This window comes from Porites lutea, chromosome 2, assembly GCF_958299795.1.
Source record: "Porites lutea chromosome 2, jaPorLute2.1, whole genome shotgun sequence".
Lineage (NCBI taxonomy): Eukaryota > Metazoa > Cnidaria > Anthozoa > Scleractinia > Poritidae > Porites > Porites lutea.
In genome coordinates this window covers 1,221,994-1,247,442 of record NC_133202.1, presented here as the reverse complement: position 1 = coordinate 1,247,442, position 25,449 = coordinate 1,221,994, and the positions used below count along the sequence as shown (strand labels likewise).

General features: G+C 38.0%; 1 protein-coding gene across 1 annotated transcript; it reads right to left on the bottom strand.

Moving 5' to 3' along the window:
* Window positions 1-3,701: 3,701 nt before the first annotated feature.
* Window positions 3,702-23,477, bottom strand: LOC140927335 (sodium- and chloride-dependent GABA transporter 1-like). Its single transcript, XM_073376966.1, has 6 exons — window positions 23,232-23,477; window positions 12,507-12,870; window positions 9,049-9,865; window positions 7,879-8,248; window positions 7,328-7,529; window positions 3,702-5,509 (listed from the first exon to the last, which is right to left on the bottom strand). Exons 2-6 carry the CDS (start codon window positions 12,859-12,861, stop codon window positions 5,244-5,246), a joined length of 2,010 nt encoding a protein of 669 aa, XP_073233067.1. The 5' UTR covers window positions 12,862-12,870; window positions 23,232-23,477; the 3' UTR covers window positions 3,702-5,243.
* Window positions 23,478-25,449: the final 1,972 nt, after the last annotated feature.

Sequence of the window (25,449 nt, the reverse complement as noted above, 5' to 3'; positions counted from 1 at the left end):
TTTTCTGAGCCCCGCAGGGGCGAGGAAAAATACGAGCAATGAGCAAAATGTCCGCTCGTATTATATGCTAAACCATCGAATAAGAGGCCTATTATTCCACTACCAAAAAAAAAATTGTCTGGCAATTGGCTTCTATTTTTTGGTAAGAGTATTCAGACACATCCTGATTCTGTCTGTGAGAATGACGTTAACAATTAGCAAAATGTTCGCGCGTATTATATGCCAAACCATTGAATGAGAGGTTAATTATTTTACTGCAAAAGAAAAATGGTATTTTGGCTTCTATTTTCTAATGAGAGTATCCAAAACATCCTAATTCTGTCAGCCACAGTTGCTCCTTTTGCATCCGCCGGTATTCGCCCTGTTAGAAACCGGTTAAACCAGGACACTACGGTGTATTATGGCCTCGTATTTTGCTCGTTCTCTTGACCTTATATGGTAAAATGACATAATGGTGGAATAATAATAACATTTATTATATAAACACCAATGAAATACCAAGTGAGCTTTCGCGCGAAAACTTGATATCTTCACATGTGAAAATAACATGTTATCTTCACATGTGAAAATATCACCATTGCTATGGCTTCATAATAAACCGCACCTTTCAGACCAAAGTATTACATGGTCGCTTGGAGATACGAAATTTCTCTTCTTGTGTTGAAAAAAATATTTCACTCGTTCGGTGCGCTCACCCGTAAATACTCGAAGAGAAATTTCGTATCTCCGCGCGGCCATGTAATATCCTCTATATCTGAAAAAGTAACAACAAGTCTGGCCAAAACTCTTGGGACACTAACGTAATAGCTCCTTAAATTTAAGCATCTTTCCTACCCCTCCCCCCCCCCCCCCCCCCTTCTCCCTTGTGCAGTGTTGACTTTATGCATTCAATTTTTAATTCAACACAATCAACACTGCTGGGGGAAGAGGCGGACAGCAGAAATAGCACGTTATAACAACATCCCCAGGCTTTTTTAAGAGGTAGAATATGAGTTATTTTTTATCAAAGTGCGTCTTTGTGCCTAATTCCCACAGGTGTCCCAAGACGTTTTTACCTGGGTTGTAGTTAATCTAGCTCTTAATCTAAGGAACACATAAGGAAATGGGGAAAAGGTTACAGATTTAACTCAAAGATGCCATTGAACAGTATAGTGTCACCTCTCGCCACAACCACTATCACTAGTCCTGGTCAAACCCGCGAAAAGCTACCGGAAAGAAAAAACGGCGTAAAAAAGGCACAGACACCGTCAACACTGACAGCGCTGAGGACGTTACGTTTTTTTTTCCCATTGGAGTAGACAACGGACATCTTAGCCGTTTTAGCTGTTGTGGACTAAAGAACATTTTATATGGTGTTTTCAAATATCTCCGTTTTCGCAAATTTATGACACTTGAATGACCATTGTAATCATTGCATTGTAATCATTGTTTTTTTGCTTGTTTGTTTCCTTTATTTAACTGACTTATTATCCCTATTAATTATTAATACTAACTGTAACTTTATCTTAAAGCTTTTGCAATACTGTATCTTCAAATAGTCATGCAAATAAGCTTATGTTGTTGTTGTTGTATCCGTATTCAGTAGTGCGGACAGAGCCTTATAAGAAGGCCCGGTAAAGTGCATATGTTGCTTTGTTACTCCAACCCTGCACCACTTGCAGTTACCAATTCTCAGTGGTATTAATTATTTAGAAACAGTAGTTATTGGAGACAAAACGTTAATCTAAACCGACCATCCTCTTTTATCCTTCACGCCCTCAAATAATTGTTTTATTTAAGTTCAGTGGTACCTATGCACCTTTATCCGTTATTTATTTACGAGGTGTATCATAGAATTGGAGCAAAATAAATGTGTGTCACACTTACCTCTCCCCGGGTTATGTGACGTTATTGATTCGATTGTTTCAGTGCTAGAACGCCACGGGCACTAAATATTATGTCCTTTATTAACTTTAGTATCTTTGCGAGAAATTATGTCAACCACTGCCATTTTCTTTACTTAATCACTAGTCTTTAACCAAGGAAATATACAGGAAGTAAAGTTAACTAATTTAATTGTTTTGCATGAAAAAAGAATACGTTTTAAGACTACCAATAGCTTGGCTTAGTTTGGCTTGGAAATGAGTGCATCAAGGCATGAGTAAAATATCAAGTCCATTATCAGCGATATGCGATAACTTTGTTTAAATTGCGTGGTTTAAGATGTGGCTTTTATTTTTTATTTATTTAATTTTTTTTAAGGACTAATAGCTCCTGATTCTTTTTTTCCTTTTTGCATCAGTTTCTTTTTTTCACAAACTTCATTTATTTATAAATAACAACCGTAACTAACGTGGTTGTGTTTTCTTCCCTTTGCCGGGAAAGAGAATTTGTAGTTCGTTTAACGAGATTGGGATAAGTTTCACAACGTAATCACTAATCTCGAAATTTCGCAGTTTAATTATGCTTGCTAACAATTGTTTACACTGTTTATCGTGTCATGAAACTATCTTGGGTCTCATAGTTTACTTACCAGAAATGCGAAAAATAGCCAGAACGTCTTTGCTATCGTCTTCATCATCATTGCTTTTACCAACGTATGTTGAACATAAAAAAAATCGTCCTATTGGTCTGTTGAAGTTTTAAATTTTGCACTTGAATCAAGTTTCCAATAACGCTTTCACACTATAAACATTGTAAATAGTTTCCATTTCTTCATTTAATTCCCCGAAAAAGGACGGCTTGACCGTCGAAATATCGGAAAAAATCAAGCAGCTTTTGTCTTTAACTTTTTTTTGTTACTATAAGCTGATTTCATAATTAAAACAGCTGGATGTCGTCATAATGTTAAGGTTTAAATGTTTTGAAGAAGGGAATTTTATATAGAGGTAAGCATCTGTGGAAATATTGAATGAAGAATAAAACAATTATTGAAATCTTCATATCAGGCTGAACCTCATCTAGTGGTTTTTAAATGTTGATATTTGTCAAGTTCGCAATCCTTAAGAGGCAGAGGAGTACAGTACTTTAATAATTCATTATATTTTAGCGTCATGCGTCGGCGTTTAGAGATAAACAAAATTAACGTTGTCTTACTCTTTAGAGTTAAGAGGGGAAAATTTCTCCACTAAGTAGCCATAAGAACATGCCGTAAAAGAAATAAACCAGACAGGCAAAACGAAAGCTGAAGTACCACTGATTTTTAAAACTATTGGATTTTTCCATATGCTAATATTATAGGCGCGTTACAAAGGAACATTGTATGTGATATCCACCTTATTTTGATACACGTATGGCTCTTTCCAGCAAGTTGGATACTAAAAGCGGCAGATCCAAGGTGGCAATTTAAATTAATGACGTCATCCTTTTAAGACCCGTCGAGACTCTTTGTCCGTTTTTGTTTTTGTTTTTTTTTTCTCATGCTTAACTTGAGCAACATCTCCCTACTATATTAAGATCAAAAGCTTAAAAAAAGACGGAAATTAAAGCTCAAAAGTTATGAAGTCAAAAATTTCTACTCTCCCCTTCCCCGCTCCATTCGTGCTGGGAAGGGGTGTAAGTGGAGGAGTGGGGATGACGAAAAGAACTAAATAGTGTTTTTCTTGTATGTCATGTTACTGATAAAGCTATCGATATTATTCCCTGGAGGTTCCTATAAATTGATGCGACTCAACTAATCTATCTAACATACGAGTGCCAGTGAACATAGATCCACACATTCCTGGATTGTTTCGAAATGTTTATTTCTTTTATAAGCATTGTCACAGAAGCAGATTACAGAAGAAAGTATTCCTATTATGTTCCATAGCCCACTGTATATAAGGAGCTACTAAACTTGGCACTTTTTCTTAACAAAAAAAAAAAGACATAACTAAGGCAAATCGAACAGATAATAATAATTTCATGTTTGTTTAACAAACTATCGGAATCACGAACTTTAAAATTTCAGACTTGATGAGAACCCTTGGGAAATTTAAGCTCAGAATTGAGGAAAAAGATGTAGTAAAGCTATTTGTGTATTGATGTGGTCGCCGCACTAGTTGCTGATATATATGAGAACTTATGGTTACAGTGTATTTAAATTATAATTTATAAGCCACTGTCACACCAAAATACGTAACATTACTTAAATGTCGTATGTCATAATTACAACGTTAATTTATTCACATGAGAATTACTTTACTTAATTTAAAAAAGCAATTACAAGGTTATTATCTTCTACACTGAATATGCAGTATTTAAGCTGGCTGCTTGTATCTGCTTAGGAAAATACAGTTCTTATAAAGTTACTATGAATTCACCTATCAGTCTACCCAACATTTGTTGAAGTCAGCCGTTGTTCGCTTTTCAGTATTATTTCTCTTATCCTGGTGGGCAGGGCACCCTTAGAGCAAATACATTGATCTAGAACTAGGTATGACTACCATTTGAACAGCAGCCCCCTCCCCTCCTCAGGAAAAAAAATGAGGAAGGAGGTAGCTCTTACTGAACTATCATACAAACTTCAAAAGTACGTTTGTTGACTTGGCCTTTTAACACGTCAACAAAATGTACAACTTTCCTCTTTTGACTGAAAGCATTTGAATGTTTTTAAATTTAAAATGTTTAAAAAATATTAAAAATAAGAATTTCAAACTTAAGTTAATTTCATACGAAAAATTAAAGAAAATATCACATGAATGCTCTGCATGTGTTCATTTTACTTACGGTCGGTTCATTTCATTTAACTACTAGGAAAATGTACAATGGGTTATAAATATTATTAGGCAACAGCAAATATCAAGTAAATATTCAGCATGGCAAAGGGTGTCTAGAGCATTTTTTTCCCTCCTTGATTAAACCATCGTTTCCTTTCTTGCTTTACTTTCCTATTCTTTTTCTTTCACGAGCTTTCTATCGTTTCGGGCCGGGTATCTCGAAAAACTAACTCAACATAGTATGTGGTACAAATTGACGATCTTAATCTTAAGAACTACCACATCTTCAAACTCCTCTTATCCCACAGAAAAACAACTTTTAACGGACTAATCATACTTTTGTAAATATTGCCAATTTAAGCAGAAGTTTAAAAATTATGACTACTAATATTAATTACAGACAGAGGGATTAAAAATCGCTTTCTATACTAGTCAGATTAAGGACGCACGCGTGTGCGATATCCGTCACAGAAACTCTGCGAGTTAAATTGATTAAACAAATGGATGCGATAATATTCCTAGGATCAAACAAAACATTTAATATAACGAGAAACGAAGAGTCTCGTTCTAGAGAGTTTGCATCTCTGAGTGTGTTGCTAGCCCTTCGCGAACCTCTATTGCTTTCATTTCTTCTTGGTCGGGACGCAAAAGGAAACAGAATCGTTGAAAAACAGAGCCACCGGGAGTGGTAAAGACTTTGTATATTGCCACACCTGGGATCCACAACATGGAGGCTAAGGCCAGAACCCAGCCACAGAATTCTCCCCAACTGGGGTACTGATACTTGCCATAGGCGACTCCACCCCACTGGATGACACTGGATAGGAACACACCTGGAGATGAACAAGAAAATGGGTAGTAGTACAGGGTGTACCGAAAAATAGTATACAATAGCATTGAGCAGGTTTGGTTGACACTTTGGTTTGGTTTCACGTTGGTGTTAGTATTGCATATTGTACGGATGCGTGATCGCACAGTAAAGTGACATCCCAATTTTCTCAGATAGATGGATAGGAACTTTTCTCTAGCCACGTGCAATCCCTTTCTGCGTATTTGTTAAAGTCTAATGTGTATTCCATAGTAGTATAGGGCACATCGAATTATTCTTTTTTGTGCAGCAATCATTAATTTGGGAAGGAAATTTACGCCGATGACGTGATAGCCTTTTGTACTTTTTTCATAAATAAAATGCGAGTGAATCTTATTAAGAAAAGGTCATGTGCTATTTTTTTGGCGGTTTAACAGCTTTGACAGGTTTTCTAGTTATTTTTAGGTTGATGAATGTCTTGGTTTTTTATTGGTTGACGAAAACCTAAGAAAAGGTATATTCATGTTGTCGAAAGAATAAGCGTTAACCTGACAGTGACTTAAAATCACTGAGCAGCAAAGGAGAATTCGGTGCGCCTTATATTACCATGGAATACAAATTAGATTACAAAAAATATACAGAAAGGGATTTCCGGGTTGGATGCACGCGCACCTTATGACTTAACCCCTGCTCGATACTATTTAAGGGGATCTTCCGCGCGCATGACAGGAGAGAAGCTCCTATCTGTCCAACGGAGAAAATTTGGATATCACGTGACCGTTCGATCACGCAACGGTACAATATACAATACCAATACCAAAAAATACCAAGATATAAAAATTCAAAGATTTTGTCGTTCTTTTATCAAACAACACAAGCCATTCAAGTCAAACTCAATATTAGTCAGTTATGGAAAGGAAATTCCGCTGGCCTGCGTCACATGATACAACGCAGGTTCGGGTCCACTACCAATCGAAGTATTTTTGAAGTTATCCTCTGACCTCAATGAATGTATACAGTTATGTCCCAAATGGTAAAAAGAGCGTAGGAGTGAAAGAAAGCTGGTTTCGTTGTTTTTTCTCAACTGAGTTGAAGCAATATTGAACGAATTGAACGAATACATGAATCAGTTCTGCATAAGTTACGTCCCTTATTGCGATGACCTTCTCTGCAGTTCATTCCTTCATACCGCGTTTCAAATATCTGAAATTCATAAACTTCATCTTGCTCTCTCCCGGGTATATTACCCACCAATTTAACTCTTTATGTCCCGACAGTGACCAAAATCAATTTACTCCTAACTATATCCATACATTGTCAAGAGATTAGGTTATGAGAATTAATAAAATGATCACTAGAGAGAAAATGCCTTGATCTTTTATTAAATTCTCTCAACACATTTTGTGAGGAAATGTTTGGAGATCAGTTTGGAGAATTTGTATGTGGATATTGGGGCTTAAAGGGTTAATGACCAGCTCCCATTTGGCTTGCTGGTTCAACTGGTTACCAAGGACAGGGTTCGAATTCCGGCAAGCCTGACTTGCGTCTTTAACAACGATGATCTTGAATTGAAGTGGCTGAAATGATTTTGGTCACAAACGTCCCTTGAAAATTATTTACAGCAAGTATATATTGCAAGGCTGTGTTCTTAGGAAAATTGAAGAGAGCCCAACGCTTTGATTCTGTAAAAGCCAAGGTGCCCAGCATTATGATTTGATTATGATTTGTATGAAAAATCTGAGATTTTCTAGTCGCCCATGAGCAAAGGTTTGGCGCCAGGGCCATCGGGCTCTGCTGGAGCACAACCCTGTATTGGACGTAGAATTTTATGTTTTGTACATACCAAGGATAACAACGGGGGAAGCAAACTTCCACGCGATGGGCCACCATGGCGAAATCTTGTATCCAATCATTGTCTCGATGTCCTTGGCAAAACGATTAGCTCCATACCCCCAAGCTATAGTCAGCACTTCAAACAAAGCCAAGAATAACAGAGACACTCCACCTGACTGATAGTTGTACAAGTTAAAAACGTACATTCCGCCCTGCAGGATACAACATATAAAATACCTTCTTTGAGTCTATAGATGACATGTAGTTGAATTTTAGTATTAAATAAAACCAAGAACCATCCAATTTTGGAAGGGCTTATGTCGCTCCAGGAGCGACAATCAATTGCCCTAAAGTGGGATGAGCTGTTTATTACTATGCGCAAGAATCAAAAGGTTCTAGGATCTAGCATTCGAGAACGTAAATAATTAGATTAGCATCCTTCACTTAACTGGCACTAAATACTCATACCACGTGACTACTGCTGTTTATGGAGGTTTTCTTCTCCGAAGTTTATTTTAAAGTTGTTTGAAACTTAGATAGAAGAAAAAAATTAACCCAAACCTGCATAACCATAGGAATTCCCAGCAAGAAGCAAAGGAAGCAAAGAAACGCGATAAAAATCTCTTTTCGTCTTTTTAGCACCCTCGGATACTCATCAACGAGGCCAGTGACCACGGCTTCAAACATGGCAAACTGCGTGTCCAGTCCTAGGGTCAGCAACATGAAAAAGAACAGAACGGCCCAGAATGGCGAGATGGGCATCTGAGCGATGCCTTCGGGGTATACAACAAAGGCGAGGCCTGGACCGGAAGTAGCAACCTCTGACACTTCTTTACCGGAAACATGAGCCATGAAGCCGAGCACACTGAAGATGACGAAGCCTGCGAACACACTAGTGCTGCAGTTTATGACCGACACTATCATGGCATCCCTTTAGACAAACAAGAAAAGAAAAAAAAGTTATTCACCTGCAAAGTTACAACCAATATTATATAGCAGGCGAGTTCCCCCCCTCCCCCCCCCCGAAATAAACGAGGATAGGGTCCAAAAGTACATCATTTCTCAAGCCTAACGGACAAAAGTACTTAGCCGGAAGATATGAGTTACATAAGTCATTTGCATTGCTACAACTATAAGAAACCGACTTTTATGGTAAAATACTAAGATGCATAAACGGTGGGTTATGCTTTACGATAATTATTACATTTTTATTATGGTGTTGATATGTCTGGGGAATAGAAGGCTAAGGTCAATTGACTTGAAGAGAATGCGACACCAGTGGTCCAATTTCAAAGAGTTTTAAAACTAAATATATTTAAGGCAAGGCTAACCACGTTTGAGACCTTATGTGCCACGAGGCGCGAATAGAAGGCTAACCTCGAATCTATGCTGCTAGCGGTCACAACCATATTTGTTCATGAAGTGCATGTGGTGACCCGATTAGCATATTCGCGAGTGTTGCGATTCACTGCTTGTTTAGGGAAATGCCTAGGACACTTGCGCCCACCCTCACTTCCCCATTCTTTTTCACTCGACTAAGTTAAGTTTAACAGCCGGTGCTGGGGGGATTCTCGCTTCGGGGCTGCCATAGTTACCTTCCTGGTGAGCCTGGATTTCCCACCCCCTTACCCGCTAAAGTCTAGGGCACCAATTGAAAGCCCGTCAATTGCTGATGAGTATAGCTAAGTTCAGCTTGACTAAATATAATCCAGGGAATATTATCATTCTTACTTTAAACAATTATTATGGAACTGGTTAAAGCTTCCCATTGTTATCAACGAGCCAAATCCAATTCCAAGAGAATAAAAAATCTGAGTGGCAGCTTGAGCCCACACCTTCGCATCACCAAGCTTCTTCCAGTCGGGCTTCAAGTAGAACTCGATGCCTTTGGAAGCGCCAGGTAGGGTGACCCCACGTATAAGTAAAACGATGAGCACGACGTAGGGGAAGGTAGCGGTGAAGTATACGACTTTTCCCGAGGACTTGATTCCTTTCCACAGACAGAAATACACCAGGACCCAGGCTACAATCAGAGCTACCAACAGCTCAACCCGCAAAGAACCCATGTCATCCATGCTATCTGTTATTTGAAGGACATAACGATCCCAGAATTCTTTACTGGGAGAGTTGCCCCCCAATGCCGCCGCAGCAGGGGCCAATGAGGATGGAGCCATGGTCCCATTGGTGGTGACATTGGCCGTGGTGTTGTAGCAGACGCGCGTAATCAGAGGTGTGGCGGTAACGTTGACTGTAGTGGAGTTAATTGGGGTAACAGTAGAAGCAATGGTCGGTGCAGTAGTTGTATTGACGCAGTATGTGAAATTCGCTAATACAGTTGTGTTGGTCGGTGCGATACCGTCACCATTGTTCGTAGGAGCCGACGATTTCTTAAAGAGCGAGCAGTTAGGAGTGTTCCACCAGTTACTGCAACTCGACCATGGGACGACTTTGGCAAAGGACTTAAACATGTAGTACAAACACCAGCCAATGATAACGTTGTAGTAAACACAGCAAAGGAACGAAACGACCAACATGGAAAAACCAACACCTGAAAATATATGGTTATTGCGGCTGATCCATTCGAGCAAATAAATCAGACAGGCATTATTCTTAACCGAACTATTTGAGGCTGTATTCGGCTTGCGATGCAACAGCGACAAGCAAGCATTATTATAAACACATTCAAATTTGAGTTAACTTTCAAACTAAGCGAAACTTTTTCTTCGCCTTTTTGCTTGTTTGTTTGTTCGTTTCCAGTTTTCTGGCCATTTATGACTTTTTTTTCCTTTTTGTTGCAAGGTGTTTAATATACTGTAAACCAAGCTCGATTTATGGAAATAAAAACGATGTATGAACAACATTCAAACAATACATTGCCACCCTTTACTCCATATTGCTGGTTTGCACGTGACGTCACGGTGGCATGTTAATGGTCGAGAACAAAAGCATTTCTCTCCTCTGGGAACTAAACGCTATTTTCTTATGAATTCTCCGAGAAAAATTCTTTGCTTTGACCCCCAACATGGCCGCCTTGTCACGTGGTTGCAAACCAAGAATACTGGCAATACAGAAGCGAATAGGGATGACGCTGAATGTTCGATTTTTAGAATTTAATACAATTGTCAGCCATGACATGTGACTACAAGAAATTGTTCGTCAACAACATTCAACCCTCGAGCATTAAATTCGAATAGCGGGGTGATATTATTCCTTAAGGTTGAAAAATGAGCGTCAAAAGTGCAAGGATTAAATTTGAAAATTAAGTAAGGAAATAACTTGTAAATTCCCGAAGGAAAAAAAGAAAAATTTCTGGGCATTTTTACTTTTGTGTTATTGACTTTTCTTGAAGATTGATACGTTAGGGCTGTTTTGAACAATTCAAAGTGCAATTTGTTACAATTCAAAACCGCACTTGTGGAAATAATTGCCAAATAATTGAATGACACAATTGTGTCGATATATTTGGAAAATCCAAAATGCTTAAACTGAATTGAATTACAGTATTCAACCAATGGTGTTTGCCATAAACGCCTTGAATTTAACATATTGCTAAATATCGTCAATCAACACACACGCACGTAACGTCCGAAATAAAACCAATAACGCAGAAATGTTTTACGAAAAAAAAAAAGCAAAACAAGAGAACAGAAAATTGTTAAATTTAAAGATTTGAAATTTGAAAAAATATATATGACTTCCGTCTTGTGTATGATAATCATTTCGAACATTTTCTTAGCCGGTTCATATGAAACTCGACTATTCTTTTAAACATCCGACGATACAAAACCGGCTGAAGGTTACAATAACAGTTCCTTTGCTGATTACAACCATTCAACCATTCTGTTGGAAAAAATACGAAAAAACCATAGAAAATATTTTACGTACAGTTTGAGATTTCATACACATGCATACTCGACATACTTTCAGAGTAAATTGAGAGCAGAATAGCCGAGGAAAGTGAGATAATGCGACAAATGTTTTTATTAAAAAATGATATTAGTCTCTCTAGTTTAAAGAAAAAAAAATGTCACACGCATATGTCAGAAAACTCCATAAAATTTCCAAACTTAGCAGAATTTTTTGGTCTAGACTGCATAATATTGCTTTGTGGTGTTTGCGGCTAGGTCAAGGCACATCTGGGCGTTCCTTGCAATTTGTAAAACATTTCCCGCCGAATATGTAATAACTAAAGAGTCTAAATATTATTTTCATTTTACTCCTTTGTTCTAACCAGATGCCCCAATATGGCACTCCCCGCGAAGCGATAAAAATCAGATTATCCTTTCTCTACGCAAAAGCTTGCTTCATTTATTTTTGTTCAAGGGTCAATTGAAAACACGCCAATTCTGACAAAATTCACCACTGATCTTGGTCGACAAAAAGACTAGATATATAAACATAGATTAAAAATTGAGAGGAACATCATGATTCCGATAGCGAACAACTGGGATATACGGTATTACCTAAGCTTAATCTTTGCTTAAATCAAGGGGAGAAAAAAATAAAAACACAGGAGTGTCTGAAAAAAAAAATTGCATTTCATTATACGTAAATATGAAATAATTGGACTTCAGGAAGCGGTATCACGACCGAGAGCTAATTTGGTTCGTGTTGCGAAAGAAATAAATTTTTAGTTGTTTGAAAAGAAAAAATAACTGACAATGTGTAAATTGATATGAATATTACATGCTTTTTGCGAGCAAAACTGTAACAGTATTCCATTTTAAAAATTAATTTATGTATGACTACACATCGTTTACGACGCATTCGTCCCTACCTGGTCTTTTCCACAAATTTAAAAACTCATCGTATTTACAAACGTACGTTACAGACATCAGTAGGGCTTCTAACGTTTTAGACAGAAAAAATATCCTTCTTAAACTAGTTACAGAACAATTAGTTCTTGAACTTTGCAACATAATTTATAAATTATCAGAATTTTAACTCATTGTTTACCACGACTGAAAGAAGCTTTCTCAAGTGGAAAAAACCGGTAAAGCAAGAAAAAACTAAACGCGCTAAAATGTTAGAACTTTTAGACCTAATCATTGTAAAACAATACAAATAACAGTGAGATTCCACAATTGATGATTTAGCGAGTAAGCGAGTAACGTAATGTATGCAAATTCATGTGCTGGAAGTTCTTTTACCGCGGAAATAGTTTGCTTAAAAAAGACATTTTTTCATACCTTTAGCCAGGGGGCATATGGCGGCCCAAGATGTGACGGGGCCTAAACTGACAAACTGTCCGAGGGCAAGCTCCATGAAGAACAATGGCATTCCACAAAGAAGCAGCATACACACGTAGGGAATGAGGAACGCGCCACCACCATTTTCATAACATAAGTATGGAAAGCGCCAAACGTTACCAAGCCCCACTGCGTATCCAATGCAAGCCAGGAAAAACTCCACCTTCTTTCCCCATTTTTCTCGCTCTTCTGTATTGATTTCTACATCCACTTTGTAATTGTCGTCCGGCTCTTCAGGCGATACTTCGCCGTCCACGTCGCCGTTCAACACCACTTTCTTCTCGTCGAGTTCCATAAGTTTTTTCTAGGAAAACAAGAACATGAATTGTGCGCTTAAAAAAACCCTCCGACAATTGAAACGTCTGTATTAAAGGTCTTTTTTTTAAAATGGACGCACAACACCCAGCCGTGTCATAACAAGCGTTGTCGTCCTTACGCCATGAATATTTACTCTCCTCCTTAGTAGAGTTAGATTGGTCAAAGGTGAACGCGTGCAATCACAGCCCTCGCATTCGGTTTCTCATGAGAAAAGACAGTTAAAACGCAGCCTACGATTGGTCAAGACATACGCCATTATCTTCACCCTAGATGTTAGTTTATTTTGATTAAGGTGTTCGTAAATTTAGATTATTAACGGTCGAAGACAGGTGTTTTGAGTACACGCACGAGAAATAAAGTTTTTATCTGGGTAAGCCCATATTTTGAAATATTTGACCAGTAGGAAACATGTAAGCTCTATGACGCATGACGAAAACATATAATTTTAATGGAGTATTAAGGAAAATCTCGTCAATGCTTTGCTATTAAACTTAGTGGGAAGTTTCCTAGTGGTTTAAAATGTTTGCGGCATTTTTCACGACTAATGAGCCCACAAAATGAAAAATGTCTGCATGGCGCCTTCGCTTTAAGTTTCTTTCTTACTTCGATTGCATTATAAAGTTACCCCAAACGGCCTCCTCCACAACCAAGCGTTCCATCAAAGACTTCATGCAATTCACTTGCTAATTGACAGTTATCTTCCGACTATTCTGTTCAATTTCGATATAATTTCGTTAAAAGTAGAAGATGAAGACCTCACACAAAAGGGTTTGACGCGCATTCAAAAACCCACTTTTTTAATTCATGTTTTTTAACATGCCATAAAGAGCAATTGAGTCTCTATTTTTAAAACCTTACCGATCACTAACCTAAATCTCAAAAGTACAATAAATTAAAAGACAATTAGACCTTTCCACCATGACATTGATTTCAAAATTATAAGTCTCTCGAACAAGAGAGTATCACGCCTTCCTCAAACGTTTAAACAAAACATAAGGTTAAGACATGGAAAGCGGGAAAGTTTCATATTTTAAAGGATGGGCAAAATATTTACAATACCACCTCAAAGAGTGAATTATTTTTTAAGAATCAATGTCGAACATAAGACAATTGAATAAATTGTACTCGGTCGGTGCAAACTGTGGGCAAATTCTCAGACATTCAATTACTCTAATCACCTCAAGAGTTGAACTTTTTAAAGACTAAAAATTTTGCAAATTAAATTAACGGATAAGAAAAAAGTCTTTAACTGATTGCAGAGACTACACGTTCCTCCAAAAAATAAAATAAAGCAAAACAAATCAAAATATGTATCATGTTTGAGATAACAACACCTATGCAATTTCTAGAAATTCGTATGTGCGACTTTGGACCTGTCCTGGATCAACCTTATTTTTTAGTGCCGGTAATTTGCGGTCATCCTACAGAACAAAACGTGAGATCATCATCAAACTTTTGGATTCAGTTTGAGGCCTTAAAATCAAGTCATACTTCAGTAATAAGTACCGTAACAAGGGAAAATGAGGGAGTGTAGTAGTTACCTTCGAAATGAACGAAAAATGAAGGGTCTAGTAAATATAACGATCACTGATAATGTGCTAATATGCGACGACCTCCCATGCGACCACCTATCTAAAACACCAAAATTTTCCCGGTCAAATCACTACAGTTGGAAACCCTCGTAAGCAACCACGGCCACTTTTTAGGGTTACGGTTTTAGAATTTTCCATTGTTTTTAGCCCCTCTATGTTTCCTGCAGACACTACGCTTCTCAGAGTATGGGAATATTTTTTATTAACATAATGGAACTACACTTATCGTAGGTAACTTAGAAATTGCTTGCAGTGCATTCTCTTTAGAAGTCGATTTAAGCGATTACTTGACGCACAGTTTCTCCATGTTTGGTGTGTATATTGTGGTTCAATTTTATCACTGGTTTAAATTTTAGTTTCTTATGTTTCAAACTCATTATCATACATTACCATACCCAAAAGCAAAAGAAAAGAAAATTTAAACCTAGGATAAAATTGAACCACAACATTGATATACTACGCTTCTTAGAGTATGCGAAGAACTTTTAGTGACAATATGGAACTTCATGCACTCTATGTATGTAACTTGGAAATTGCTTATAGTGTATTCTCTTTAGAAGTAGATGGACTGTTCCAACTTCTTCTCGAAAGAGACCCCCTGTAACAACTATGATATATTCGCATTTGGGGTAGTCGTGGAAGGTACTCGATTGTGTTTGAAGAACACTACCGTTATTAAACGTTCTTGTTTTCCTTGCAAATGCACGGTGATCCCTGAAGCTTTAGGTGTATCTTATGTGAAGTCAAAACTAACTAACTGTACGCGAAAAAGGAATATGCATACCCGAACTTTCTCATGAAATGCATGGTCTTTAATTTGAGCAGAAACGTCACTACACGTAAATGAACGACCGCCTAATTTCAGCCCCATTCTAGCCTTTGTATCCGAGCAACATAATTACACCACTCGAAGTGCATATTTTATAACTATCGAAATTTAAATAAACATTCCGTCGATAAAAGCTTTTAAACCGCGTGCTTCTTATCCAATTCATGAATATCTCGAACAATTGTAGACATTAGTAGAAATTTAATTTTCACAGTGAAGATAATTGTTTTACATACTAAAAAGTATTGTGCTTTGTATATATAATGTCTGTTATGATCACGATCAAGTCTTCAGTCTTGGAGAAACAATCACCCATTTCCACAAAAAAATAAACAGAAGAGTAAAAAGGTTCATAAACAGATTATTCTACGTATAAACTAAGCTAGCTATTCAGTACTAAAAGAAAACCTTAGATAGTTTAGACTCCCGCCCAATATTTCGACCGCAAGTTTGTACTACGCCGTATATAGCCGTTTCTGTATTCTACCATTCTAAACTGTTTATTCACTGCTAACCTCAAGTTCCTTTTAGTACTTACTTGTGATATAACTTCCGTTTGTGGTGTCACTCAAAATATGATGCACACGCTTATAATGCCGGAGTACGTGTATAATACATTGAACACTTTGCGTATTTCATCTGCCTGGATCTCATTTGAAATATCTCTTATTAATTAGCATAAACCATTATAGTGAGCCAGTTGATTCTAATAGTACTACCCAAAAATGCTTGCACTGCATTCACCTACAGGAAAGCGATACCCACACCAAAAAGGGAAAAGAAAAAAAAGCGAACCAAATAGTTTCCGCGCAACACCGAGAACCTCTCCCCCCCCCCCCCCCACCCTTCACCCCCCTGAGGCGGGCTGTTTAACAGTCCAACGGTGAATGGGAAACAAGAGCGGGGAATAAGAATTTTTAAAAAAATGTCTACAAAACCCAACTAAAACCCTAAGCCCTACAAGGACCTTCATTACCCGTTCTATGCTTTGTTTCCATTTTGCATTTCCCGTTCCCCGTGCTCATTCCCTTTCTACGTTCTGCATTAACTTACTACGCGCGCCAGACTGACCACAAGCACGAAAGAGAATTCCAAAAGATTTTACTATTTGTTGGTAATATTATTTGAAAACTAACTGCATGCATCACCCGCGGGTTTAACATTTGATAGTAGCCTCGCACCTCTTATTTCATTAACCGCTGACTAGCTCTTTTGTTTTGAGGCTAGTCTTTATTCGTTAAAAGTTTTCCCAACCAATCTTGTGATGCCTTGTTACAGCTGTGCGAGGTGCCTGCTAGTTGTTTTGTTGCCGCGATACATTAAATGCCGATGAGCTATTCATGGGCCACCTTCATAACACGAGTAATTGTGAAGTAGTAAACGACAGTATAAAGAGGCTGAGTATGATATAAAGAATAATGCAGATCGATCGATCGAGGATAACATCCTCCGAGAAAATAAGTCACATATCCGCGAGCCGAAGGCCGTGATAAAAGGTTCATTTTTACTCTGGCAAGAATCAGGCTAGGCTAAATTATGCTCGTAAAATGCCGGCTGATTCTCCCTGCCATAAATTAATTAAACTCGCCTTTTCTGCTTGGTACCTGAAAAAAAAAAATCAGTCTTTTGTTGGGCCTTTTAGAAATACGCCAAGGCAGCGTGGAGAAAACCCTAAATAACAAATATATATTCATAATGGATTGAAAATGTAATTAATCTCTAATGTAACTCACTGATATTTCCTGCCGACACGAGAGGCTATCCGGTAATGTATTTACCCCTATCTGATATGTGACTGTCCACTTTTAGAGATCGGTGAGGCGCAGCTTAGCTCCGTAACAAATATCGCGCCGAGTCACTGTTCTCGTGTGAACAGAAGCCGTTTAGCTATCAGGTGTGGTTTTCGTTCCGGCCATAGTTAATTGAGTGGAATGGTTATGAAACCCGTCAGACTCCTTTGTTATATGTTTTTGTGGACCTGAAAGTGCACAACGTTCAAAAGAATTCCTATCATTTTGATTGTATTGACCAATAAAAACGTTGCATTAATTTATTCCGTAACAATTTTCAAACAGAAAACAAAGGATTCTGCACTTTCAGGGTGCTTCCAACATAAACTGCAGCGCTGTTGTATTTATCATTGATGTTTGCCGCTTTTCATAACCAGTCTCCTCTAATAACTATGTTCCGGCGAAAAGGCTATCCTGTTCCATGTGAACATAGCCTGTAGTACAAAGAGCGTTTTTCTTAAATTATGATTTAATACCTTATTTTGTGTTCCGTTTTCAGCTTTTTTTCACATGAACCATATCTACTGACTGCTTTCCGTCATTCTACTCAAATTATTCTCGAAAATGCCTTATGACCTTGGTTAATGCTAAAATGCTAATAACGTAAACTAATTCTTACTCCGTTTTTCCCCTGATTATGTCATCTTTTTCGGACAAAACTAAACAAAAGAAGGAAAAAATGTGTACTACTGTGTTATGCGAAAAAAAAAGAAGTTTCATATAAATTCCGCCTCCGAATAAACACCGTTTTTTAACAAAAAGTCGTAAAACTTAATCAGCGCCACGGCTCCTTTGAGTAAATAAAAGAAGACTTTTATTTGGCTCGGTGTTTGTGTCACGTATCCTGCATACTTTTAAGATATTATGACAGATGCAACTGTGGCAAAAATTCAAGACATCGTTGAAAAAAAATAAAATGAAAAGATACAGCTCTTGACAAGCTTTTGCGTTTTATGTTTCAAAGCTAGCTGGGATACTTAAGAAATGTTTTACAACGTACTGCAATATCAAAAATGAAAAAAAAAGTTTGATTAAAAGTTATTCTTTTTCGCTAATAAAAGCACTGAAACTATTTGTGGTTGTACTTCAGGCCAGTTGCATTGGATGAGCTTTCCTCATAAAAGTCGAGAACAAAAATTTCGCTGAGGGTACTCATTTAGTTTTATCAAGAAAAGCAATTAAACCACCAGTTTTCCTGTTTTAATGCCCCCACCGAAGTACTACTCAAGTTTATTACAAACAAATCCTTCGCATGACAAGGGCCTCTGCTGGACAAGTGCCCAGTGCCCTACCGCTTCCCCCTAACTGATTCTTTTTAAAAGCGTCAAACTAATTTGCTCATGGAAGTTGGTTCGCTTTCTTCCTTCCTTTAATATTCGCTGATGGTCGTCCAAAGCCAGTGACCTATTCAACTCTAGACGCGTCTGTAGGATCCTATACACTTAAAATATTTCCGTTACATACACTTGTTTTACTTAACATAGAACAGTACAGAAAATGTTTACATAAATAAAAACCATTTAATATACAGTAAAAGTGGTCGGTTGATTATAAAATGTTCTAAAATGATGCAAGTGTTACTTAGTACTCAGTCTGTTTTACGGCAGTTTCACTTTCCAGATCCTTATTTATTCGTCGAACTTGAACAGCCAATCACTCTATAACCCGCTGGAATAATTAGCTCCCAAGTACATCTCTCCGTTTCAATCTTTGACCAGCAAAATTTAGGTTTTGATCTCGCAAAAGAATCGTCTAAAGTAAAGAATTACCTCAAAATTCAAGTGTTTGAAAGTGAAAGAATCCAGGACACGAGAGAAGTGCCGTTACTTTCTTTAATAACAGCCCAGTATAAAAGATATTCCATATTTTTCAACCAAAACTGATAACATTCATTATCTTTGCGGCGGTGTCGCTTCGTATAAAAACAAAACAATGATGACAGAACAATGGATTACCGGCGTTGTACTCGTGCGTAAATCTCTTTTAGTATTTAGGTTTTTAGGGTGGGCAAAATAATTTACGAAATCGATAACGATCGAATAACTGAGAATATTCCAAAGCTAATTTAGACCTTCTAATAATTCACGGTTACTCTAGCCCCATTTCAGTATTCCAACTGTAATTCTGAAAATTTTACGAATCCAACAATTAGCACACAGAGAAAAATTTCGCAGGTCTTTAGTCAAGACTACGCACATGATTTACCTTGCTGCCTTTTGGAGCTCCGCTACCCTACTTACTTATAATATCGCCAAATATAAAAGTAATCCCTACTTACATAAGTCTGGACTGGCGAAGAAGACTGGAAGAAATCCCAAACAAAAACAGGAAAAAAAATTGTTTGCGTCGTTCGGAAAGAAGTGCAAAGTTTTAATTAGCAAGGCGCATATCATTGTTTTCAACCCTCTGCGTTCATAATAAATTCAACGCGTGCGTTTCTCAGTGGTCAAGACCCTTATACAAAACGAAATTCGCACAGCGTATAGTTCAGACACATAAAATATCGACCAGGATTTAAATTTTAGTTATTCTTCTTCGTTCGGTGTAACAAGATACATAATGGACATAAATTTGCCTTGAACTAGATAGGAAAGAAAAACTACGACTAACATTAAAAACGAGTTCTTAGTTGCAGCTTATGTAGAGGGATATTGTTTGTCTGTCTGTATAGTATGGTAAAAACAACTAAAGGCCAATAGATTTTCGATTATGCAACTTGCAACATTTCGGAGCTCTTCTGAAATCGCAGACGAATAAATTAATTCTCCTTTACTTTTTTGAATGTTTGTTTTTTCGTCCCTTAAAATGCCTATTAACTTAATAGACCTTCCAGAGCTTCAATTTGGCACAAAAACGGCGTCATTGAAATTTACAAAAAGTTCAACATGACGTATAAAGGGAATATTTCCACTTTTTATCACATCGAATCAAAACACCTTAAATAAAACAAAAGATAATGTAGTCCACATTATCATGCCTTCCAAGCATTGTATTAAGACTTTTCTCCGGCTTTGAATGTATCTTCGTGTGATCTTTTTTCAAAGAATAATAATCGCGGAGGGACATTTCTATAACGACCTCCTGAAGTGTATCGCTGGGCACAACATATAACACCTGCTCTAGCGTAAAATAACTTGAAATTGGTCTTTGAAAATATCATTTTGGCAAACAAAAGCAACGAAGTAACTTACACCTTTTATTCTGCTGGTATCATGTTTTAACAAAGAAAAACTAAAACAAAAATTGCAGAGCAAGAGAATCCTTGGAAAGACGAGGCTACGCTCAAGCCAGATAACATGTTAACAAAAAGGTTAATGAGGAACAAAAACAGCACATAATTTGGTTCAAATGCAATAAACTACATTGAGAAATTGCTGTAAAGAAATTAAGCCGCCGAGGACGTCAGATATGCCTTAGTTCGGCCAGGTCTATACTACATCTGTTAAGTGAATCGTCACATACCGTATAGTAAAAGCGGATTTCTGGGTAACTGACCACCTACCCCTCCCTTAAGTCAACATCAGAAAGTTTACACAACGACGACGGCGACGAGAACGGCAAAAAAGCAATAGCTTTAGATTGGCAAAACAACAACTTTGCACGTGCATCGCGCTTTTTACCGTCGCTGCACGACTACAACGTGAAAGTGTCTAATTTCAGGTTTTGTCGAGGACGTGAACACAAGACAAAGACTTTCTTTTTCTTTTCCTGAACTTTGATACAGTCTTTCAAAATTCAACACGAGAAAAATACGCCAGCATTTGACGAACTGAACGAGTTGGAATAAGCGCGGCAAAGTTTGAAGTAGCGTGAATTCACCTTTTAAGTGACGTTTTCTCAGCCGTCGCTGTCGTTGTTGCTTAAGCTCCCTAATAACACTTACTTCGCACTTTGGGCAAAAGTTATCCAGAAACTCAATTGATCCGCTTCCTTTGTCACTGTGACGCAGCTAAGTGCCGTGAACAGGTGTTCCTACTTTCCCGGATAGATTTTCAAGTCCACATGAAAACCTATACGGTATCAAACAAGCCGCGTTCATTTAGAAAAGTTACAGAATGCAATAAATTCCGATAAAGGAAAATAAAAAAGACAGGACGTCAATCTTTTTTTTAAGAAATAATACTAATTCTACACCATGAGGAACTGTGGGATCCAGCTGGATCCTGACACTTGGACGAACTGTGCACAACACGCGAAACAATAAATGTGCAAAATTAATTAAAATTTATAGAGATTTGCAATTATTTTAATCGGTAAAATATTCAAAACTATTTTTATTGAGGGTCGTTGTGCGGGAATCTACGCGAGAAAAATTGGGCTTGTTCAGCGATTAATTCCTTGGTTGTAGAAAGAGGAAAATTCCTTAGCTTGCTACACTGGAAAAAAAATCCAGAAAGTGAGGCCCTATCAACGCTTATCCGGAGAAATTTGAAAAACCTTCCCTGTTTCTCCGGTTTTGACAAAAAACAACTAAAATGTTCTCTGCCCATACAAATTCAGATAAGTTTGAAACGCGACGCTGCCGCGACTACGTGCGCGCGGTTCTCTCTCTCGCGCGGCCTCATATTTCGTGTGCGTGTTCTACGAAGAGGAGGTTACTTGCACGTGGAATAAATAAATTACTTATTCTTTTGACTTGAATTCAATTTGCAAGAGGTCAAACGAGAGAAATTAAGAGAACTTAATCAAAGATTAATACCGCTTAACAGTTGATTTCTTTAAAAAGCTCAGTCATCGACAAAATAAATGGGAGCATTTTCATTGTTGTCTAAAGCCAACAAATAAAAATTGCGTTTCCGCTTTAATATCGCTCTTCCGTTTCCACCACACAAGTCACTATTGTTTAAAGAAAACCCCCTCGTGTAATATTTTGTTTAAAAAGCGGTTTTTGAATAATTGCGCCGTTCAGAAAAGTGTTAGATAAGTGTTTTTATCTTGTGGTCAAGTGCTTTTGGTGCTGTTGGTTTAGAATGCGTAGCCCAAACACTAAAATGCTCTGTGGAATACTATCACGAATATACTCTCAATCACCACAATATCTATTTTATGTAGCCTGTACACAGGCACCCCATCCCGATGCCCTCTCTCCAAAGGGAAGATCTCTCTTGACACAGGCTAGATTTTATGCACTTAACCTTAACACTTTATGTGGGTGTAATCCGGAGATATATTACAAAAAATATTTTTTTGCGCTCCATATATAGTTCTTTCCAAGACCTCATATACACTGGTCCGGGCAAATCTTTGAACGAACAAAAACTTGAAAAAATCCACCTTTCAATTACACGCGCGGGACCCGCTTTTGAACGGCAAAGAATACTGCAATCTGGGACGGAATTTGCACAGTTCCGTGTGAACGAGTTGCACCGGTGAAAAATTCGTCCGTTAAAAAATTGATCTAGACAAGTGTAAACAAGGTCTAAAGCATTGGCTAACATCAATCCTAGCATTGATCTATTAGGGTCGTAAACAGTCCACACACGCACTCGAGTTAAGAGACATAATCTTATAAAATTAGTGGTTGAAAGAGGATTAAAGATTGGCTTTCTTCCTCAAGTCATGGAAAATCACCTTCGGCACGCGACAAAGCGCTGAAGCCTTTGAAACCCGTGGACCTTGCTACTCCGCTCTAACTTTCGCGCAATAACTCGATTGGAAATGCTTGCTACGCAGGCTAGCGCGGTTAGTACAGTTTGAGAACGGATCGACCTCTGATAGTCATGCAAGTTCCTTCTGCCAATCTCAGATCACGCTATTTCACTATTTCATATCTTAGCTAAACCACAAAAATCTTGTTCATCTTAGTTTGAACGTGACAGGAATTACTGAGGGATGGAGAAATATATTTTTAAAAAGTAAACAGCCAAGTTGCTGTCCTTGTCAGAATAATTAACGTGACTTACCAAACATCTGCAGTTTAGAAGCACAGCAAAAGCGAAAAGCATCATGAAGTTGAGTTATAAATTGCTTTAAAAAGCAACAAATCTGATAGATCTTGACTAAAAACCTTACTGTGAAACTAAATGATGAACATAAACCAACCGAGCACGCGTTCTCGAAACCAGGGTTAGAGGCCATAAAACATATGTCAAGATGTAAACTTAGCAAGACCACCAATGCAACAAATTAAACAAACCTCTCGTGTCAAAATAACCTTCAACCTTCCTCTCTCCTTTCGCTTTAAGGTTTGTTCTTTTGATTACTTCCTCCGTTCGCCGGGAACTTCGCAGACTTTGGATTGTCGTAAATAAATTAAGTTAAAATCTAACGTGTCACGTCAAGTATTAACTACGCTAGTGTGATGAAAGACTCGATGAAAGACATATCGCTATAAAATTTGCATCTGTTCTGTCATCCTCGGCCAGAACTTGAGTCTTTTCGAAATTTATATAAGGGCTTCAGTATTTAATTATGCATCGGTCAATTCCAGCTGAGCCCAGCTCCCCCCCCCCCTGCCCCCCCGGGCTACTCAGGGGGCATTTGCAAATTTTGCGCTGGTCAACCCCGGTTTCCTATCAGAATATATTACACAGAGGATTTTACTGAAAAAACAAGCAGATTGGCTCATCTGTCAAGGACAGGAAAAAGTTGAAGAGGTTTGTAAAGACATATTCTCGATTTTATGCATGCATTTCTTGCTTATCAAGCCAGAATTACATAACGAAATCGGGAGCTATCGATGTGAATCAACGTTTTTTTGGGTTGTTGAATCAAATTTCTGTTGATATTATTTGAAGAACATCCTTTCATAAAACTATTCATAACAGTTAACTTTACAGCGCACTATTAATTTTAATGTCAATAATTTCATAACAATACTAAAACCATAAACTGGTGTAGAATAGCACTATTACAAAGGAAGACGTTAATTGAAAAAAAATCGCACATTAAATGTTTAAAATGACATTACTCGATAGTGCGATCAGTGAAAAATGTTGCAGTGTTGACGGAGGGCGGGGGTATTTGCCCTCTTTTGTCATCCCCACCCCAGGGTATTTGACAGCTCAAGAGTCTTAGCCATATATGGTTAGGAATTTTTGTTGTTTGCAATTTTAGTTATTTGGAAATGGTTGATATACTATTTCTTGTATAAGACTCCAAATAAAAAGCATGTATGTATGTATGAGTTCCCACCCCCGGAAATTTGCCATCCAAGGCAAAAAAATGGTCGTTGGGTGCCCCTGACGTAAACATTTACCCTTTACGACAGTGATTACCGTGCAACATAAATAGAAACAACTTATTACAATCATGTTACATTCTCTTGAAAAGCGCTACTGAGCATGCGTAACGTAGGAAATGGGTTTGTTAATTCAATAATAGGTTTTATTTCAAATTATTTACTTCAGTTTTCCCCTTCTACCATTTCTTAAACTAATTACGGCAGGCCCGTGAGATTTCCCTTACCCCCCCCCCCCCCCCCCGCCCCGCCTCGTTCCAAGGCCGGCTCCAAAGATCAGCGTTAGTTCTTTTATGTCCCTAAAAGTTGACCAGGAAGAATGATTTAGGAGACAAGGTTAACGCTTAACCAATAGCTGAACTGACGGGGTTTTCACATTTTAAATAATAATGATCTTGCAAAGACCTGGTATGGGTGTTCTGGCAGGGGTTCTAAGTCGAAACCCGCAGTTTCCCCGCTCGATCAGCAGAAAAGCCTGCATAGTTTTCTTGTCTACCAAAAGGGCTCGTAGGCGGCAGTAATTTGTTTAATATACGAGCGATCAACCCTGTCAACAATGGACTAAAAAATGTGCGAGGGCTGTGGAGTGTCCACAATCTAAAAGAAGTGTATCTCCGTCAGCCTCGTTCGCACTTGTCCTCGACGATTTCAGATGTGCCGTCACCTGTCACTTGTTAACTCAATCCCGCTACGTTCTGGGCGCTTTCCATTCAATCAAAACTTTCGAAAATTTGGAAACAGCGGGAAATGGGACAAAAATTTCCCGGAAAAGTTTCTAGAAATTCCCAAAACAGTTGAATTTCCGAAATGCGAACCATTCAACCGGAAATTCTAGAAATTCCGGGAGCAAAGTTTAATGGAAAGAAAACTTCCGGGATAAAGTTTCCAAAAATTCGGGGATACCTCGCGAGGTTGTCCGGCTCTATTTGGAAATCTTGGAAAATGCTGTTCCACCCGCTACTGGAAGTTGCCGAAATTCAAATCGTACTTTTTGGGTGAATTGAAAGCGCCCTTTAATTTCTTCTGCATATTGAGCCTACAACAGCTCACGGAAACCGAAAAAAAACATTGAGGCAAGATAAAGAAACAATGCAACTCTCAGCATGTGTTGTGTTCGATTTTTCGTTTTTTATTTCATTTTTGCTTTATCTCTACAGGTATACATGCAAAATGA

Coding starts and splice junctions, on each gene's coding strand:
- LOC140927335 (XM_073376966.1), bottom strand. CDS start 12,861: ATGGAACTCGACGAGAAGAAAGTGGTGTTGAACGGCGACGTGGACGGC. Junction 8,249..9,048: donor TTCCATAATAATTGTTTAAA/GTAAGAATGATA, acceptor GTTTGTCTAAAG/GGATGCCATGATAGTGTCGG. Junction 7,530..7,878: donor GAATTCCTATGGTTATGCAG/GTTTGGGTTAAT, acceptor TGTATCCTGCAG/GGCGGAATGTACGTTTTTAA.